At 42.0% G+C, this 21,881-nt stretch overlaps 1 protein-coding gene across 1 annotated transcript in view; it reads right to left on the bottom strand.

The window, feature by feature from the left end:
* Positions 1 to 1,687: 1,687 nt before the first annotated feature.
* ENO4 (enolase 4) overlaps positions 1,688 to 21,881 on the bottom strand; it is a 32,994-nt gene continuing 12,800 nt past the window's right edge. Inside the window, exons 7-14 of the mRNA XM_025395611.1 lie at positions 21,307 to 21,360; positions 15,680 to 15,736; positions 13,085 to 13,252; positions 10,170 to 10,295; positions 7,937 to 8,132; positions 4,775 to 4,842; positions 4,140 to 4,257; positions 1,688 to 2,601 (exon numbers count right to left, since the gene is read on the bottom strand). Coding sequence (XP_025251396.1) covers positions 2,447 to 2,601; positions 4,140 to 4,257; positions 4,775 to 4,842; positions 7,937 to 8,132; positions 10,170 to 10,295; positions 13,085 to 13,252; positions 15,680 to 15,736; positions 21,307 to 21,360 — 942 coding nt within the window. The 3' untranslated portion in view covers positions 1,688 to 2,446. The remainder of the gene's footprint in view (positions 2,602 to 4,139; positions 4,258 to 4,774; positions 4,843 to 7,936; positions 8,133 to 10,169; positions 10,296 to 13,084; positions 13,253 to 15,679; positions 15,737 to 21,306; positions 21,361 to 21,881) is intronic.

Genomic DNA, 21,881 nt, shown 5'->3' with positions numbered 1-21,881 from the left:
GTGTTTGATTTTTCTAAAAGGTTATTTACGCTTCCTTCTGTTTGGGAAAGATAAATTAAGTCTTGCGTGCTATAGAGGATTTTTTTTTTTTTTTAAATCTAATGTTGATGCATTTTATAGCCCGAGTAAGGCAAAGAGGTAGAGGTACTTTGTGCCATTGCTATTAAAGAAAAAGAAAATGTCTCTTTTTTTCTGGAAGAATAAGATTTTAATTAAAGCACTTGCACCCTTTTGTATCTGAGCTGGTCTCAAACAAAGTCCTCACCCACAGTAGTTTCAGCAGCTGAACAGTCCCATGGAAGTTCTGACTGGCAGGCATCCACAGGGCTGTTAGCACCCAGCCTCGTTTGCCCTGAGTAAGGAGGATGGACGCTTTGGCTCTAACTACTCACCAATAGTTGCTCCTTCCTTACCTTCTTTGTTAATGGTAAACTGCTAGAAATGGAGCAGTACAGGTAACAATTATTGTTCATTGTCTTTCCAGACCAGTTTTTGGTTGTGTGTGCAGTAAATGATAGTCTGTATCACAGCCTTAAAGTCTGGATTATTTTCCTAAATGCATACTCTACATGTTTAGTTATATTCGTTGTGGCATTGTGGAACAACATTAGCTTATATACCAAGAAGTTGTTGAGGATGGATAACCATCTGTCATTGTCACCGACCTTCGAAGACTCATCAAGCAGTCCCTGCATAAGGATTGGAGTGGTTTGAAGTTTCTCTTCCAAGCACTGACATTTCCCCATCCCACAGTCATTTTTAATTTGGGATATGACTGTTTCTTTCATTTCTTTCACAGATAATATATATACGATTATATAAATATATTTCATATTATATGTTATATAACACAGAGACAGAAAGCATAGATAGAAAGAGTGCCTAGCACCCTAAGAAATTTAAATTAAAAGGCTAATTATCCATTGGTGAGCGCAGTCTCGAGGATAGGTGAGTAAACTGCTCTGTGTTGAAGTTACACTGCTGACCTGGTTATGGTAATAAATCACCTCTTTGGTTAATTTCATTTAGTTATTTTGTTATTCGTTGTACATTTTTGCTCTGGTTTTAGTAATTTAATTATAATTTATATCACTGTTCCAGGGCATATTCTCATGGTGTGTGTGTGTGTGTGTGTGTGTGTGTATTTTTCAAAGGGTATGTGAACACCCAGTCATGTTTGTTCTGCTTTTAAAATGAATTTTCCTTCCAGTTTCTCCTACCCGTTGTTTGTTGCTAAGCATCAGGAGAGGCAGTAGCAGCCACAAACCGTGACACAGTTCTTCCAACTTAGAGTGACACCAACCAAGTCTCCTGCCCCTTGCTCTGAGAGAGTCTGCGCCTGAGCCAGTTTCAAATGATAGCGTTGAGAATAAGGAGTTGGCTTCGTTATGTGGAAATTAAGGTCCCTTGTTAGTACTCTTTAAAAGGAGAGATCTTCAGTGTGCTTAGTAAAAATTATAGAATTTATCAGAAGTCCAAACTTAGCCAACTCCCCTACAGGTCAGTACATAGCAATTTATATAATTTTTAGGAGAAGCAAATGGTAACCCTTTTAACAGAGACCCTAAATCATATAAAGTGGTTGGATATTATTCTATTTATGTTTGTGTCTGACTGTGTTTATTTCTGCTACTCCTCTGCTATAATCCCAACACTGGCTTACAAAAGAGGCAATTCAGGGAACGGATATGTCACATCATTTTTTTTTTTTTTATCACTTGCGGATTGCTTTTTAAATGCTGTAGTATAAATAACTGGGCATTTAATAACCTTGAGAATATTTATTCATTTACTGATGTGCTTATTCATTTATACTCATTCTTACTCCAAAAAGGATCCAAGAAGACTCACAAAGATAAAAATAATACAAGAAAAACTAAAATTTAAAAAGAAGAGGGAATTAGGGAAAAGGGAATTAAGGGTAGGAAAATGAGATGAAACTGTTTGGCTGTTAGAAAAACTAGTGACGCTCTCGCACTTCTGCGTGAGGTTGGCTACAAAAATGTGTCGGTGCTTTTCAGCACAGACATGTAGAGTAAACACAGAAGATGGACATCTGTTCCCAGCACAGAGAGCTTCTAGGGTCATTAGGTTTTTGTTCTCAGAGATGTTCTGATTGGTAAAGGATGGGGTGTTTGATTGAGTGTGGAGTTGACAACAAAAATATTGGCCTCTTTTACTGGAGCGTGCCCCTGAAAAACGGACAGGAGAGCTAAAAGACAAAATCTGCAGGGAAGTGTGGTGGCTGCAAAACAAAGTTCACAGATAGAATTTCAAGCAAGAACACCATATATGTAATTTACCAAACAGTGGAATTAGAAGAATAAAAACCACAGGAGTTGGTGAAGTTGAAGAGGAAACTCGATGTGGAGACACGGCGCCATACATCAGACGTCCCGGTCTACTAATACTGACGGTGTGGCTGGAACCTGGGGTGTCTACAGCCCTATCCAGAGGATGCTCCTGTTTCGGCTGATTCCTCTACACCTTGTGTGGGGAAGGTGGGTGCCAGCGGCTCCCTAGCCGCAGCAGCCTCAAGTGCCTCTGCAGCCTTTTCAGCTTCCTCATTAAAGTAAAAAAAAGTGCGTTCTTCATTGAAACCTATTAAAAAAAAAAAAGTAACAATAAAGTTTACGGTCTAATCCAGTGGTGCCAGCTTTTATATATTACATGAGTTGAAGGAGATCATCTTCAGTACTAGTCCAAAGGTGTCACATCACCATCGGAAAGGATACCAGAACCATTTACAACTGGGCCTGTATTTGGTTATATGTTAATTGTGCCATACAGATGTTCTGTTCGATTTTATTTGCACTCACATTCATTCTGGAACATTTGATGATGCATCACGGACTTTGGGCAGAGGCTTAGCAGAAAGGGTTAAGAGGAAGATGATGAACTGGGGGAAAGGCCAGTATTATGCACGATACAAGCCACTGCCAGCTGACTGCTCCCAGGGAAATGATGGCAGGCGAGGACCGCTCCAGTCAGGTCCTTCCATGTAAGTATTGACAACATTGTAATGGCTGAGCTTTTGCCAAGATTTCCTACTCGAAAGTGGGAGTGGGGAGATTTATTTTTCCAGTTTTGGGTCCCTTTAATAATGATTCACCAAGGCCGGTGTCAGAGAAATTCTCCTCCATCTGTTAATCCATTGTGGAATGCTGAGGGGGCTGCACTGTCACCAGAGAGGGGTGGAGCCTGTGGTCACCGGAGTCCTTCTGGGTGCCCTGCAGCAGCTGTTTACCTTGTGGTAACGTCTGGCTGGAACTGGCATCAGTCATTCAGGGAAGCTAAGGCCTCCACAAGTCAGGATGCCAGGAAAAATAATCAGATATGTGGAACAGTCTAATTTTACCTATTTGAAAAAAAACTAGCCCTTCTACTACACACTAAACACAGACTCTTTTGACTGCCCTTATGTGACTCAGAAATAGTCTCCCAATTATTTCTTTATTTTCTGAATCCTAGGATGCATTTCAAGACCGCTACACATGTTAAGCATGACGTTTATAATCACAGTTTCTATTGGTCTCTTTAAATGCCACTGCATGCTATATGCCTCCTTTTGGCCATCACAATCAGTAATATAAGAAAATAAAAATGCATATTTGGTGTGTTTCTCTCCAGTTACCCAGTATACAAGGTGCTTCTAACCATGCAGATTTACAAAGGTTTGATTTCGTTAAATGACTGATTTCTCTTGAGACCTTAACCTTTCCAAGGTATGTTAAAATTAACACACTGCCTACTTGTTTTTAAGTAAAACGATTTGTTTCCAAGAACCCCCAGGAAAGCGTCTGCCTTTAACTTTCATGGGCTATGCAGGGAAACCTTAAGTATAATTTGGACCATAACAAAAGGTAGGCTTGGAAATTCCGATCAATTAATTCTATTGAAGAGCATCGTGCAGCCTATTCATCAAGAAAAAGGGCGAGAGTTTTAAACATTCAGGTAAATAGATGATCCATTAAGACAACAATATACATTGTGGCAAGTGCCATCCTAGTTTTGTCAGCACTTATGTATGGTCTTTGGATTCCCCTGCCCTCCTGCAGAGGGACTTCTATTCCCCCTCTTCCAATCTTTGTTCTCTTATTCATGGCTAACTGAAAACAAAGCAAGAAAGCAGCGCATACCCAGTGTTCCATTCTGGACAAGTTCTTCCTCTATAGTGAGAAGGCGGTTGTATTTAGTCACTCGTTCACCACGGGAAAGACCCCCCAACTTGATAAACCGGACACCAAGCCCAACAGCCTGAAAGAGGGGGGCGGGAGCTCATTTTAGATGGAGGAGCCATGTCTTGCTAAACGACAAACAATTCTTTAAGGAGAAAGGAAACTGTCACGGTGTGCTGTTTTGGTTTTTCCCTTATTAGTTTTTTATCTTTACATAAGTACAGTGACCTACAAGCTGAGAGTGCAGAAAGGCAAACAGATGATGTGACTGACTATCCATCAGGCACTTTACTAGTCACGTAGGCATGCTGATTTTATCTAAGAACATTCTGGCCTTTCTCACTTCATTTTAGGAGGAAAGATTGCAGGTGCACACCCCAGTCATTTAAGTGTGCTCATCATTTTCCCTGGACTTCAATTTTTTGTTCTTTTTAAAAGTTCAAAGATTAGCTCTTTGCAAAAGGTAGCTGTCTGGGAGGAAGCAAGTCTATTTCATAAAAGGTTACATGACTTTCTCCACCAAAGACTGCATTTCTCTGAAATAGCAATTCGTGATAAAAGCAGTGTTTGGCAGTTGACCAGCATTCAGCACTTACCAAATCGACAAGGCTGTCATCAGATGATTCTCCTTCTGTACTTCCAAAGACTGTGATGTGCTTCTTACCTGGAAGAGGAATTTCTTTCAGTTTTATACGGTGTAGAGTTAGCATACATGTGGGCCTCTGGGATCAAAATTAAAAATTTCTCAGATTTATAACTCCCCTGTGAAGAGTCAATTATTTGCCCACCTAGGATTCTAACATTTGCATTTTTATTGCCCTGCTTTTATTTGTTTACCCCCAACTTTCAGTAGCTTAGGTGCTGTAAATACTAAATGAATATCGTGTTTCATTAAAATTAAGATACATGATGGCCAGGTGCGGTAGCTCACGCCTGTAATCCCAGCACTTTGGGAGGCCAAGGCGGGCAGATCATGAGGTCAGGAGATCGAGATCATCCTGGCTAACACGGTGAAACCCCGTCTCTACTAAAAATACAAAAAATTAGCCAGGCGTGGTTGCAGGCACCTGTAGTCCCAGCTACTTAGGCTGAGGCAGGAAAATGGCGTGAACCCGGGAGGCGGAGCTTGCAGTGAGCCGAGATTGCACCACCGCACTCCAGCTCTGGGCAATAGAGAGACACTCCGTCTCAAAAAAAAAAAAAAAAAAGATACATGATTTGTAAGATGTACTATTATTTTTTACCACTAAAAGGGGGTAGGGGGATGTTCAAATTAGATGGACACATTTCTAAGACCACCGCTATAAGACACGATTCAATTTTTTAAATGTTCAATGTAGAAAAATGTGCATCTTTGAGTCTGAAATATGGCAAGAGTAACGTGGAGTTGTGCCTACATAATGGCTTTCTCCTGTCATTGTGTAGAATTTTATTCAAAGGACTGCCATTCTGAATATTTACTAGAAGAGTAGTGTTGGTAGTAATCAATCATTTGAGGGTCTCAAAACCCTTTGAAATGTGCCAGTCTGTGAAGAGTGCCAGCCAGAGCTCTTCCTGCGTGACAGTGTTTGCATTACCTCCTATCTATCATCTACCACCCACAGGCCAGCCCTGCCTGAGCATCTTCTTCCATCCTCTGGCACCAACCCAGACCCCTGGCTGCCAGTCTGGCTCTGAGTTCTGCTCCAGCTCTGAGACCAGCTTTCTGTCTAGTTCCTGCGACCCACTCATGGTATTTGTTTCGTGCCCTCTGCATTAGTGTACAAGACGCCTATGAACTCAGTTTGTAGTCTAGTGGGAGACCCCAGTCATTAGATCGTTGTACAAGTCATTGTAGTCAGTATTACAAAGAGGAAGTATAGGATGCTAGGAGGAAGACTCAGAACAGAACCAGTTAGGGATAGGGGTAGGCAAGGGTGGCTGAAGACATTTCATTTTAGCCAAGACCTGAAGGATGCAGAGTCAAGTATGTCAGAGCAAAGCATTCTGGTCCAAAGGAACAGCATGTTTAAACACTGACGTGGTCAAGAGTTGTGGGCAAGTGAGATGACTATAGTGTCATGGGAAACTTACCTAATCTCTCCAAGTCTTGTTTTCTTATCAATAAAGTAGAAATGATAGTGTCTACTTCACAGGAATGCTGTAAGGATTATGTCCAGTTCGCAAATGCCTGATCCATTGGTCTTAAATAAAGCTGCTCTCCTCTGGCATCCCAGATGCACCAACACTGGAGCCCTGCTTTTCACCTGTCGTCCCCTGATCCCCATTGCTGGGATCCTGTCCCTGAATCCCAACTTGATGACTCAGGTTCTGCTTCCCGAGGCTTCCCTGATGCCCCACTACCTTGCCAAGCTTACTTGTGCTGCGCGTTAGTAGTGAACCTACCCTTGCCTCCGGTCTCTGTACTGACAGAAAACTGCTTCTAATCTGATCTTGTTGCCTGTTTTCTAAACTGCTCAAGTAGACCATTCCCTGCAGTGGGTGATCTGATTCCAAATTCTGATCCCTCCTAGATTTCCCCAAGTAATGCAAATTAAAATGGCCGACTGGTGTCTGGATATATTATAAGTAGCTAAGTTTATTTTCAATTAAGTAATTCCTACATCCTTACTATGTACTTGGGGCCTTTTCAATTAAGTAATTCCTACATCCTTACTATGTACTTGAGCCATGCCTATGTGGAAGAAAGAGTTGTGGTCCCTGTTAAGATGTTGACTCCTTATCTAGAATCTAGAGCATAAAGTGGTAGTAAATGATAGGAGGAAATTTACAATACATAGGAGGAAATTTACAATACTGCAGTAACGTGATGCGGGCCACACATGTTCTGCCCCTGTTGTTCCTTGGCTGTGCTTGGTGCCTTGGCTTTGTTAATGGTGAGCTTTTTTTTTTTAGCTTAAATACTGCATTGTAGCCGGAAGCCTGGCTAGTGCAGATGGTACCCAGGTGTTCCACAGTGCCTGATTCAGGATTTGAGATCTGTTCTTTAGCAGTAAGAGTTGGGGTACCTCTATGGGTTTCTGTAAATTTATTTATTTATTTATTTATTTATTTATTATTATTTTTTTGAGACAGAGTCTCTCTCTGTCGCCCAGGCTGGAGTGCAGTGGCACGATCTCGGCTCACTGCAAGCTCGGCCTCCCGGGTTCACACCATTCTCCTGCCTCAGCCTCCCGAGTAGCTGGGACTACAGGCACCTGCCACCACGCCCGGCTAATTTTTTGTATTTTTAGTAGAGACAGGGTTTCACTGTATTAGCCAGGATGGTCTCGATCTCCTGACTCTGTGATCTGCTGGCCCCAGCCTCCCCGAAGTGCTGGGATTACAGGCATGAGCCACCGCGTCCAGCCAGGTTTCTGTAAATTTAAAGATTTTCTGTAGCCCAAGCTCAGAGTCTAAAGCAAATTGATAAATGTGCTGAAGGCTATGCCCTTTCATAAGAAATCAGCCATGAGTCCTCCTGTTACAGGCAGAAAGGCTGTCCCCACTGTGAAGCTGATAGGGCAGTGGCCTTGGCCGTACCTCTGGTAGCCCTCAGTAAAGGGGATCAGCTTGGACTTGGGCTGTTAGTGGAACATTGTGAAGTGAGTCAGTAAGCTGCATTTTGTGTTCCAGCACTAAATCTCTCACAAATGGTTGGACTTTCTTTTCTTCCAAGATTTCTTCCATGCTTTTTAGTAACTTTGATATGCTGTGTATTTTTGGTTTCTTGTATAACCAAGTCATTACGAGTCTTTCAGATGTATACTGTTACTCACTGTCAATCAGATTGGTTATTTCCACCAAGTCAGACATTGTAGTTTGGTTTGTGTGTTTTATGATCAGCCCATTGGATTTGGGGATGCTGATGTTTCCTTGCTCTAGAAGTTTAGAAATGCTTTTGGATGCAGTTCCTGCAATTATGTAACACCTGGAACCAAGTGCGTGATAGATGCTGTCCCACTGTTCAGAGTCCTGGGTAAATATTTAAGAATCGATCATTGTAATGCATTGAACATAATTACAAAACAACAGGAATAATAGAGCACATACTCAAACTCACACATTTTCCCTGAGATGCACAAAACAATTTTCTTTTACTTTTGTTCCTGAATGATCCCTGTACCACAGCCACACAAACTAAGAAGCTTTGTGAAACAGAAACTAATAGCGATTACATTTGAGCTTAAAGGTTTTGTGAATAAAATGTTAATACACTGAATGCTATTTCTTATGTGGATTTTAGAGTTCTTCAGACCCAGGCTATTCCCATCCACTGTCATCTATATTGCTGCTAAAGATTGACGGGATGGATTTTTCTGATATTTCTGATAAACAGAAAATGGAAAAAGAAACCCTGCAAGGGCTCTAGTCCCTTCTCAACACCCTTATTTTTATTGGTGAGACCATCATAGGAAATGAAATGCTTATTTTAAAATTATACACATACATATGTGTGTGTGTGTACACACACACACACACACACAGTCATCCTAGCTTTTGTACCAGATTTCAACTTACCGCATTAGAACAGACCACATAGGTTCATCCTATCACATGAAAAAAGCTGTGGTCAAGGCTGGGTGCAGTGGCTCATGTCTGTACTACCAGCACTGTGGGAGGCTGAGGCAGGAGGATCGCTTGAGTCTAGGAGTATGAGACCAGCCTGGACAATGTGGCAAGACCCCATCTCTACAAAAAATACAAAAACTAGCTGGGTGTGGTGGTGTGCCTCGTAGTCCCAGCTACTTGAGAGGGTGAGGTGGGAAGATGGCTTGAGCCTGGAAGGTCAAGGCTGCAGTGAGCTGTGATCAGGCCACTGTACTCCAGCCTGGGTGACAGAGCAAGACCCTGTCTTAAAAAAAAAAAAAAAGTACGACCAGAGCCTCAGGACGGTCATCACAGGGCTGGTGTGGCAAGGTTAAAGAGCTAAGATTAGGCTCAGCCAGTGCATTCTGTGTGTGCTTTAGTGAAATGGAGGCTGCGAAAGGGAGGATGGGACTGAGACCCTGGGACTCCACATGAGGACCAGCATTTATATTGTCCTCCAAATCGAAATAGTTGTGTTATGTCAAAGAAGATATCTGTTCAATATATCTGTCCAATCTATCTGATGGTTCTCAAATTTATAAAATCAAGAATTTAAATTTTGGAGTGTAAGTTGGTTGGAGGAAAGATGGTCACATAAGCCTTTGTCAAATGCATGAGTTTTAATAGATCATAAAACCTCAATATCTCAAACACTTTAAAAAGATGGCTTTGCAGGCCGGGCACAGTGGCTCATGCCTGTAATCCTAGCACTTTGGGAGGCCAAAGTGGGCGGATCGCCTGAGCTCAGGAGTTGGAGACCAGCCTGGGCAACACGGCGAAACCTTGTTTCTACTAAAAATACCAAAAATTAGCTGGGTGCGGTGGTGCACGCCTATAGTCCCAGCTACTCGGGAGGCTGAGGCAGGAGAGTCACTTGAGCCCAGGAGACAGAGGTTGCAGTGAGCCAAGATCGTGCCACTGCACTCCAGCCTAGGTGACAAGAGTGAGACCCTGTCTCAAAAGAAAAAATGGCTTTGTTACTTTTATGCATATATAGTGACTGGATTTAGGTTGAAAAATAATTTGGTCTTAGAGAAGTCCTGTTTCCCTGAGCACCTGAAAATGATATATGATTAACCTATTGAAGCTCCAGCTTGCACAGCAGGGGCAGCTTCCATCTGTTAGGCTGCTTGTAAATATACAGGTACTCCTGAAGGGCTTGCGAATAGCGTGTTTCATTCCCCAGACAGGCACACTCCTAGGTAATTGTGTTTTTTCTATTCATTTGCTTAGTAAGTGCCTTTTCTCATAAATGCTGAAATAAAGCAACTCAGCCCCAGACCAAATTAAAACGTTTTGAATGACAGAGATCCAAAAGAATGAGATTTTATTCTCTGCTTTGTTATAAAATATAAAAGGTGAGTCCTGCCTATCTTATGGCATATAAAGTATGTTATAAAATATGAAAGGTAAGGTGCTTACCTCCTTCCTGAAAGGATCAATTAAGGCAATAATTGAAGGGTACTTGTTGATCAGATCCACATACAGGTCAACCATCTCCGCTGCATTTTTGTATGTGCCCATGATCACTTCATACTTTCCTTTACTCTGATATGTGTCAGGAAAATATTAAAATAAGGGATAAACAATGAATTCATCAAATCCCAAAGAAGTGGTTCAGATTCCTTTTTGTTCATTTTATATAAGAGGTTGTAAACAGGTTCTTTTCAGGTCACACTGACCTGAGAAATCTGTCCATTCTACTTTAAATATCTTAAATATTAACCTGGGAAATCAAGTCACCATTCCTTTTGATGCCCTCTAGGGTTCTTCCCACAGACTTCAGATGGAGCCTCCTACACAAAACACCAAGAATTACAGAGTAGGAGGGGCATAATCTGTTAGATTTGGCTGCCTGGGTAGATGGACAATAACATAAATTCACAAAACAAGCAGAATAGCAGTGCTAACCTGCTCACTCACTAGACCCTACCATCTTTTAGCTCACATTGAATGAATAACTTGTTTCCTTTACCGTAAATATTCTAAAGCTTGAAAGCAAGGCTAGGCTTTTGATACACTAACAACCAGTATGAAAAGTAATGTGATATATGTGAGGCATTTCTTTCTTAGGTAGCGTGTACCTTCTAGTAGTAACAATATTGTCCTGAAGGTAGAATTCTAGTACAACATCCATTTGAAGTCTGGGAAGCCCCTACGTCATTAAGTATAGAAGTAAACAGGGCTGAAGGATCTAGAATAGCCTTTCTGCAAAACAAAGCACCCTTCCTTTTAAGTCTGCGTTCAGGGATGGCACCTGGGATATTTGGGCACCGGGAGGGAGGTGGAATGGAACAGAGTGGCTGTTTGGTTTGCTAATGCCTTCCTGCTGCTGCTGATAATAGAATGGATTCCATTGGAATTAAGCAGTTTCCTAAGACCATAACTGAAGGGATTTCATACTTTTTTCATCTTCAAAAGCAGCAAGAACTTTTAACTTCGATAATGCAAAGCTTAAAAAACCCTATCTTGTCAGTGAGGAAACACGAATGATTTTGAACTAACAATATTGTAAGAATTATCTGATATCAAAATAATACATTTTACTGAATATAAGCAATAAATACCCATTCTAGTTAGCACTAGCAGTCAGTATATTCATAGTTCCTGGTATACGTTGCTGATGAAAACATGCAATTATTTTTCTTAATGGTATGCCTAGGAACCAATCATTATGTGAAGAATAGGAAATTACTTTAAATATTCTTTTATGTGCTTAGTTTCTTTAGAAAAGTAAAAGAACTTTTAGAAGTCAGCCAAAATTGAGGGTTCTTATACAGTGTTCAAAATGTTCTTTGTAAAGTTAAAAATCACAGTTAAAGCAGAATGCTATTTGGTCAAGTCCCCTGAATTTGACATAAATCACCAAGTCACCATAAATGCTTGGCAATATGCTGGGCATTTCATAAAACGCAGACTCAGCATTTTTGTGTATTTGAAATTGGGAAATGTGTTAGTCTGTTTTCATGCTGCTAATAAAGACATACCTGAGACTGGGTAATTTATAAAGGAAAGAGGTTTAATTGACTTACAGTTCCACACAGCTGAGGAGGCTGCACAATCATGGTGGAAGGCAAAGGAAGAGCAAAATCATGTCTCACAAGGCAGCAGGCAAGAGAGAGTGTGTACAGGGGAACTCCCCTTTATAAAACCATCAGATGTAGTGAGACTTATTCACTATCATGAGAATAGCATGGGAAAGACCTGCACCCATAATTCAGTTACCTCCCATGACACATGGGAATTATGGGAGCTACAATTCAAGATGTGATTTGGGTGGGGACACAGCCAAACTATATCAATAAGTATATGTGTAAGACAGAAAACTAATAACTTTCCTAACATACCAGTTTCCCAAGTTTAAAGGTAAATTGCTGTTGTATTACCCTGAGGAAGTGAAGACTAGAATGTTGCTTGTTTTTGTTTTGTTTTGTTTTGTTTTGAGACAGAGTTTCACTCTCATTGTCTGGGCTGGAGTGCAGTGGCACGATCTTGGCTCATTGCAGCCTCCACCTCCTGGGTTCAAGTGATTCTTTTGCCTCAGCCTCCCGAGTAACTGGGATTACAGAAACCCACCACCATACCCAGCTAATTTTTTGCATTTTTTGTAGAGACAGGGTTTCACCATGTTGGCCAGGCTGGTCTTGAACTCCTGACCTCAGCCTCCCAAAGTGCTGGGATTACAGGCGTGAGCCATCATGCCCAGCCGACTAGGATGTTTTTTAATGAACCTGTTTTCCACTCTCTTTTTAGAATCTTTCTCTTCAGGTGGGTGATCCCCAGGTGGAGTCTCATCATATCACTAAGGCTCTGTCCTCCTAACCCAGGCTGTGGATAACACTGTGATGTGTTTAGTTGGACAACAACATATTCTTTGTAAACTTCAATAACTTGGAAACTTTTTTATATTTAAAAAGTCACAGCATAAATTCTAAGAACTACATGTCTGGAAGGGCCTATCATGTCATAAGTTACAACTCATCCACTTTTTAGGCTCGACAAATTCAGCATTTATCAACCAAATGCAGTTTGTTAAATTATTTTTCAGTAGCTTTCAGGATTGCAATGTAAGTGACTCATTTTACTCATCTTTATTATAGAATTTCTATATATAATAATGACATTGTCTATTTAAAATTTTTTATGGTTATGTTATTCTGTGGTCATTAGCTAATTTGATTTTCTCAGTTCCGTTTATATTAGAATCCTTCACACAATATTAATAAAAAACAATAAGATCTGTTTGGACAATATGCAGATAAGCTCTTTTTCTCTGAGTTCTAATTTAAAAATCATGGATCTCAATAGGAAGTGAATGTTCTGAAGTGGAAACTTACGTAGTCCATCAGCTCATGTCCAGCACAGTTGATAGCTAGATGCAGATTTGTTCCCAGTTCTAGCCCCAGGTTTGCACAGATTTCCTGTATTAGAAGCAGTGGCTGTTCTATGGTATCACAGTTAATGGTTAAACAACCAAGGTGGGACATCTTGCCAGTGATCTGCTGCTACAAGATCAAGAGACAATGATGCATGTCAGTACACCTCATTAAGGTTCTTGGTGCTTCCTGTGATAGGCATGGTTTATGATCAGATACAGCTCTGCAAAGATCAGTCCTTTAATTCTCAATCCTACTTAGGATTGATTCACATGACTTAGGGCACATGATTCCCCTGCAGTATCTGGGAGTAATTTTCTTCTGAGGTTTCCAAGTTGAGCCTGGGAGCACACTTTTCTCTCTTCAGTGTGTCTGTGTTCTCTCTTTATTGACGCTGCTGTTCCTTGTACGTGGGGCTAGCCTGAGTCACAACCACCCGGTTGGTGAATCTCCAGGCCCTCCCTGTAAATGTCCATCCTGTCTGTCTCTAGCTCTGCCAGTCCTTTTCCTCCAAACCTGCTCTTTCCTATGTTCTGTTTTCCTCCAGATAAATGCAGCTGTTAAAAGTGTAACCCTCCTTCAGGAAAAGTTTTATTTATTTATTTTGTTTTGGGATAGTGTCTTGCTCTGTCACCCAGGCTGGAGGGCAGTGACTTGAATGTGGCTCTGCAGCCTCGACTTCCCCAGGCTCAAGTCATCCTCCTTTCTCAGCCTCCTGAGAACCTGAGACTAGAGGCATATGCCACCACACCTGGCTAATTTTTTTATATTTTGTAGGGACAGGGTCTTGCTGTGTTGCCCAGGCTGGTCTTGAAGTCTTGTGCTCAACACTCCCAAAGTGCTGGGATTACAGGCGTTGGCCACTTTAAAAGGACTGCAGACTTCCGCTAAGAGGATGCAATACTGAAGACGGATTTTAGTGGAAGATGATTTCAGGACCCACATAACCCCAAGGAAAGACAGCTATTGCAAAGTCAGCCTTGATGTGCCCTCGCCATAAATTGCCACTATGCAATTATAAATTGAAGCTATATCAATGAATCTGAGGGCTTAAGGTAAGGTGTGTGTGTGTCTGCGCCAAACTCAACGACAAACATGAACCCGGCAATGAGTATTCTATTTTGACTGGTGATAGCACTATTTTAATGTCAATGAGAGGAAACTTTTATTTGGCAAACAAAGGAATAGTTGAGGAAATTTTTGTCCATCAACTGAGTTTTGTTATAGAGCCTTCTGAACTATGAAAGTATCACTTATTTGGTGCTTACTAAATGCCAGGTACTGTTCTAAGCACATTACATAAAGTAAAATACATTTACTCCTTACATATCATATGAAGGTATTACTATGATCTCCATTTTACAGTTAAGTAACTTGGACCAGATTTTAATCCAGGCAGTTTAGCACCAGAGTTTATACCCCTAGTTCTTGTGTGGCTGCCTCTCTGGAATCTATACTCTAGACTGTTTCTAACGGTAAAAAAAAAAAAAAAAAAAAGTAGTAGTACAGCTGATTACAGGGAGGGCTGATGTTGGTCTAAGTTTCCCAGCATGCAGAGAACCACCTGCTGGAATGAAGGAACAACACTGAGAACTGGTGGCTTGTTTACCATCTCCACCTCTTGCAAGGCCTAATATTAGACAGCTGTGCTCATTCCAACATGTACAAACTGTTGACAGTATTTTACTTAGTGCTGTATGTGTTCACACATTTCTCTCTTCTAATCTTGAAAAGAAACTTCATTTTTTTTTTATCTCTGCCGTGTCTTCTCCTTTCTTTCCTAGCCCCTCTTCTTTTGACTTCAGCCGACTCTCACCTACCTAACATCAAGGTGGGGCAAGGATTGTTCACTCACAGAGCAAATCAAATACTGCAGATGTGAGCAACCTTCACCCATGTGCATGCTCTTCAAAGTTCTTATTGGCTGTTCTATTTATATTGTTGAAAGTTTAGGCTATAATAGATACATCTATCAGAGCATTCACAGTCACGAAGGTGACTGACAGATCAAGTTCCGCTGGTCTCCCAAGGCTCCTGAAGCCAGCGTGGCCAGTTTTGACAAGGAGGACTGTTTGCCTCATTCTCCTGGCAAAATTGGAGTTCCTGCAATGGTTCATCAGAAATGATGCTTCAGTGTGTCTGGGGGACCAGATGGAAGGAAGAGCCATCTTTTTGTGCTTCTTCTTTATCTCTTTGTTAATAATAAAATGTAAAATATCCTATGTGCCTTTCAGCTAGTTGTCAAGAGAGATTCGATTTCCCAAACACTTCCCCCATAGGGTCCAGTGTAACCCTATTTCCCATAAATGCTTCCTAACCCTGTGAGATTCCAGATGGCCACACAGCTGCTGCCAGCAATGGCTAGGCAGCCTGTTGCTGGAAGGCAGGGGCAGCATGATACTGCAGCTCTGGGGGTGCCTGGAGCAACATCACTATATGGTTTCCATTTGCCTCAGTCCTGGACTTGGAGCAAAAAGTGACTATGGAAGATAAAAAGGGGCAGGAAATCTATAAACAGTGTCATATGGAAGGATGGTAAACAATATATGGACTTACTTGACCTCTTTTGCTTCCATCATGCCCTTTTTTTGTCTCTGCTTTTGGAGGAGAGGGCTGTGGGGCAGAAGATAAAAATACATCACCTGAAATTTTTAGCATGGCTGTGGCAGCAAGCAAAGCTTACTGCTCTGAGACCTGACCAGCCACACTGAATCTCACACGCGTGCGCGCCCACACACACACACGCACTCATGCACATAGGGACAATTCCAGCCATTCCCTACTTGATATGCCACAAACTATTTCTGAAATTCAGGAATGTGTTTCCTTTAGTTCATCCTTACCCTCTGTCCCCAGTCATGTATATGGGGTGTGTATACAGATTCATGCATTTCTATGCATATAAATAATGTGCTATTCACACGTATATCATGAACTTCTGCTGTGTGCAGGCACCCTTTTTCTGCAGGAGGATACAAAGTCCCCTCCTTGCCCTTAGGGCTTAACCCCGCTGTGGGATTTGCTTTTACAGGCCCAACATAATGTTTTGAATATTCTCAGGATGCAAACACTTTCTCCTGCAGGGTGGTTTTGACTGATTTGAAACAGTCAAAGGTAATTAAATCTGGTGAATCTAGTGGGTATAGTGTCATGAGGTTAAAAGCAAAGGTAATTCCCAAAGAGGCGTTCCCACATTTGGCATATTGGGTGCATATTATTGCAAGGATCTTTTAAAGGATGCACTTTCGTGTTCAGCGTATACTGGCTCTGTAAGCTGAGGCATGATTGTCAAGCGTAAGTATGGCTCACACTCAAGTATATGCACATACAGTGACCCTGAACAGAAGGGCAAAGGGAAGTCATGTGATGTGATCAGGGGACAATCTCAGTGATTACTGGCACCAATTCAGAACGGCAAACATTAAAGAACAGTCTTGGTGTGCCTTATTATTGGATTTCTCATGTTTTTTATGCTTCCTCATTGAGACTTTTAAGCTGCCTGAGGACAGGAAGTATGTTTTTATCCCCTTTTGCACCTAGCATAGGGCCTTGCAACGGCAAACAATAACCAGGGAAAAAAACAACCTGTAACATCTTTCTCTCTACCATAATAAGAATAAGCTGTTAAATAATGGAAGTTAAAATCTCCAGCCCCACCCCTACCCCTTTTTGTTTTAAAGACACGGTCTCACTCTGTCACACAGGCTGGAGTGCAGTGGCACAATCATGTCTCACTACAGCCTTGACCTCCTGAGCTCAAACAATCCTTCTGCCTCGGGCTCCCAAGTAACTGGGTGACAAGTGTGCACCGCCATGCCTGGCTAATTTTTTTTTTTTTCCGGTAAATATTTTTGTAGAGACAGGGTCTCACTATGTTGCCCAGGCTGGCAGCCTTTTTAATCATAAAAAAATGCAATGTATTCTAGAATGGCTGTTCTCAGACTAAGTGGATTTAAAAATGGCTAAAAACTGAAACAAATACCATCTTTCATTAGTAAGAATTAGTCTACTCGGGAGTTCCTAGGGAGAGTGAGTTTGCCAAAATAAATCTGGCATGATGTAATCTGCTAATCAATGCCACCAGCCAAATGATGTCATCAGGAGCTATCACTCTATTACTAAAACAAAGCATGGTGATTGCAGTAACCCTGGTTCCACTCCTATCATCTCCTGTTTTAAGACCGTGGCTTTAGCTAAGGTTATCTACAGACATCTTTGGGTTGGGGCCTGTATGAGAAAACATACCATTTCTTCAGCATTTTTTTTCTCAAAATAGATTAAAATTAAGACTTAATAGAAGAATTGGGGTAATGTTGGGAATGCTCTGTTATCACTGTAATCACTGGGAAGGATTAAACATCTTTCTATATTCAATTACTATGCTATAAATAGGCACCCTTTATTAGCAGCCCAGCAGCTCAGGGTTCCTCCCATACAAGGCAGGCTTTTTTTTTTTTTTTTTTTTTTAATGGGACAGGATCTCCCTCTGTCACCCAGGCTGGGGTGCAGTGGCATGATCAGAACTCACTGCAGCCTCAAACTCCTGGGCTCAAGCAATCCTCCCACCTCCGCCTCCCAAGTGGCTGGGACCACAGACGCATGCCACCACACTGGACTAATTTTTGTGGAGACAGGGTCTTGCTATGTTGCCAGGCTGGTCTTGAACTCCTGGCCTCTCCACCTCCGCCTCCCAAAAGTGCTGGGATTATAGGCATGTGCTACCACACTTGGCCAAGGCAGGCATTTAAAAACTGTACAGACGAGGAAACCAGTGCTTTGACAGGATATGTAAGAGGCTCACGAAGTGGCAGCTGGTAAGTGCAGAACCAAAATAGAAACCAAATCTGTTTGCTTCAAAGATTGTGCTCTTTCCACTACACTACATATTATTTAACAACTTAAACTTTGTGACTTCGACTGCATAGTGATGGTTTTTGATACTGAACTTTCTCTTAAGTGCTTTACTGCTTTTCCTTCAAACATGAATGAACTAGTTGGAGCTATTACTAAGAATCCCACTGCAGCTTCCAAACATGTAACGCCACGTGGAAAGTCAACAGAAATGTGATCCCTGCATCACACTATTGATATAATGGCCAGGTGAAATTAAGATATAATTAAGATATAATTAATAAGAAATTAAGATATAATCCAGCCCCCAGGGGGCTGCATTACCCCGCTGTGGGGGCCGCCCTGTAGATTGCAGGACGCTCAGTAGCTGCTCTGATCCCTGCTTACAAAATGCGATCAGAACCCTCCTTCCAAGCCAAGACCACTAAAAATGTCTCCAGACTTGTCAAATGTCCCCTGGGCAAAATCATTGCTGCTTGAGAGTCACTGCCTTAAGACAACAGATTGCTACATTTCACTTCATCAAAAAATTTTAAAAATCGGTATGACTCCATATCATACAATTTAAAGGCAGGCAACATGATACAGGAAAATAGGTCTAGCATATATAAAGAATTGGCTGGGCATGGTGACTCACGCTTGTAATTCCAGCATTTTGGGAGGCCGAGGCAGGCGGATCACAAGGTCAGGAGTTCGAGACCAGCCTGCCCAAGACAGTGAAACCCCATCTCTACTAAAAATACAAAAAATTAGCTGGGCATGGTGCTGGGTGCCTGTAACCCCAGCCACTCAGGAGGCTGAGGCAGGAGAATCGCTTGAACCAGGAAAGCAGAGGTTGCAGTGAGCTGAGATCATACCACTACACTCCAGCCTGGGAGACAGAGCTAGACTCCATCTCAAAAAAAAAAAAAATTTTTTTATATATATATTTATATATATAAAGGATTAAATCCCTTATTATGTAAAGAATTCCTAGATAGCAATAAAAGATAAACACTTCAATGAAAAGGGCAAAGAAGTAAAGCAATTTGCAGAATGATTTGTGCATAATTTTTGTATTATTTTAAACACTGTTCTCTGTTGTGCATTTATCTTCCCCGCCCCCCCGCTCCCCGACGAGAGGGAGTCTCACTCTGTTGCCCAGGCTGGAGTACAGTGGTGTGATCTTGGCTCACTCCAACTTCCACCTTCCAGGTTCAAGTGATTCTCCTGCCTCAGCCTCCCGAGTAGCTGGGATTATAGATGTGCACCACCACACCCAGCTAATTTTTGTATATTTAGTAGAGATGGAGTTTCGCCATGTTGGCCAGGCTGGTCTTGAACTCCTGACCTCAAGTGATCTGCCCACCTCAGCCTCCCAAAGTGCTGGGATTACAGGTGTGAGCCACCACTCCTGGCCTATCTACTTAATTATTGTTTTAAAAAGTCTGGAAAGCCACACTCAATTTTTAACGACAGTTATCTTTAGAGAAGGGACTGTACTGAGGGTGGTAGTCTGTAGGAGGTGGTTGTGGGTGGGTAGTTCTATCAGTATTTGAATTTTCACAAGAACAGTCATGAGCTACTTGTGTCATCACAAAGTAAATAAAACATTTAAAAGACAAAATGTCAGGAAAGATTTTAGAATTGAAGAAAAACTTTTTTTTTTTTTGAAATGGAGTTTCATTCTTGTTGCCCAGGCTGGAGTGCAATGGCATGATCTCAGCTCACTGCAACCTCCACCTCCTGGTTTCAACTGATTCTCCCACCTCAGCCTCCCGAGTAAGTGGGATTACAGGTGCCTGCCACAATGCCCAGCTAATTTTTTTGTATTTTTAGTAAAGATGGGGTTTCACCATGTTGGCCAGACTGGTGATCCACCTGCCTTGGCCTCCCAAATTGTTGGGATTACAGGCTTGAGCCACCATGCCCTGCTGAAAAACTTTTAAAAGAAATTAAGAAGGATGAGTTGTAGAATGCTCAGATATCCCGAGTTTCCTAAGAGTTTAAACTGGGTTTCCTTCACCTGCTCTGACACAACCCACCAGGTGTGGCTTCCTATGGCACTGGCTCCTGATGCAGAGTGTCTCAGGTTAAACTAGTTTACTCTTCACAGTCACCCTCATGATTTGGATACTGATCATCTCCATTTTATAGATGAGGAACCCAAGACAGAGAGGCTATGGAATTGGCCCAAGGTCATGGAGTTATGAATGGCAAAGCAGAGTGCAACATCAGCGCTAACTTGTTCAAGTCTGAGTTTCTACAGGCTGGTCACTCAGAAAAGAAGCTGGCCTCCTGAAAAGCACCATGGAACCGGCTCCAGCCTGGAATTGCTTAAAGCAATTCTGATCAACTGCAGGGATTGGGCCCCAGCCAGCCAACCTCCATCGAAGCAGGGGAGGGGCCCGCGCCCCCTGCCTGCAGTCACACTCTGTGCTGGTGAGACAGAGTTAGAACCAGAGTTCCTCCATGTTACACTGCTATTGTATCCCAGCCCCATCCTACTGGGTCCTCAGCCTACTGCTTCCTAATCACGCAGCTTAAAAGCCTCAGGCTAAATGCAATGTGGGATCCTGGAATGGATCCTAGAACAGAAAAAGGACACTGGTGGAAAAACCAGTGAAATTTGAATCAAGTCTGTAGTTATTAGTAGTGTACCATTCTGGTTTCTTAGTTTTGACAAATGTACCATGTAATATATCATTAACACTGGGGGAAACTGGGTGAGTGGTATTCAGGAACTGTCTATACTATCTTTGCAACTTTTCTGTAAATGTAGTATTCCAAAATCAAAGTCGTGTGTGTGTGTGTGTGTGTGTGTGTGTGTGTGTGTGTGTGTGTGTATAAAGCCCCACAGACAAGGATTGGGTCCCTCTCCTGGCCTCAGCCCTGCCATATCACTGTGCACTGCCCATTTAGAACACGATGGGACAACTGGTGACTCATACACCTGACTCTGTGACTGCCTCCAAGAGGGCTGCTCTGCCAGGGGCCCTTGTTTGCTCAACACGGGGACCCTAATGCAGGCACAAGAGTCTGTGCCTTCATTCCATCAAGCTGCCTCTCATGTCCTGGAGGCCACATCTTTTCTTTCTTAGTAAATCCTAAGGGATGATCTTAGCACAAAGCCAGTTGCCCCAGAAACTGAAATGAGATTGTTAAGTACCATTAGAGGCTGGATCAATAGCCACTGAGGACATGGATACACCTGGTTCATGGGGGAAACCCAAAGCCAATAAATACATTCTCCATATCAACCACAGTTGATTTAATTCCAAATGAACTACAAGTTGGATGCTAGAAGGTGTCTAAGTGTCAGTAACTAGATACCATAGAATCTCTTTACATACCATTTCAATTATTTTGTTGATATGTTTCTGAATTTCCATAAGCATCTCGACCCCCTGTAAGTAGAACAACCATGATCTTCCATAGTTGCAGACTAGAAAGTTTAAGTATAAAAACTTGTAACACATGTGGCTATTTCTAACTCAGAGTATTTGTAGAATCCCTGATTAGTGAATGATATGCTCTACAAAATCAGCAGATTAAATGTTAATCATCAGTCCCAGTTTTCATTGGGTTGAATGTGAATGAGAGGCTCTTCTCCCTCAGTAGCCTCTCTTCACCCTTCAGAACTGACTGGTTCAGTTGCTTAGATCAAGTTAACTTCATCCTCCTTTATGGTCTCTGGACCAACCTGGACAACTTTCTTCTTCTTTTTTATTTATTTATTTATTTTTTTTGAGATGGAGTCTCACTCTGTTGCCCAGGCTAGAGCACAGTGGCGTGATCTCGGCTTACTGCAAACTCCAAATTGTTCAAGCAATTCTCTTGCCTCAACCTCCCAAGTAGCTGGGATGATAGGCATGCACCACCATGCCTGGCTGATTTTTGTATTTTTAACAGAGACTGGGTGTTGCCA

This window comes from Theropithecus gelada, chromosome 9 (genome assembly GCF_003255815.1).
Source record: "Theropithecus gelada isolate Dixy chromosome 9, Tgel_1.0, whole genome shotgun sequence".
NCBI classification, from domain to species: Eukaryota; Metazoa; Chordata; class Mammalia; order Primates; family Cercopithecidae; genus Theropithecus; species Theropithecus gelada.
This window is presented reverse-complemented; position numbering and strand designations above follow the sequence as displayed.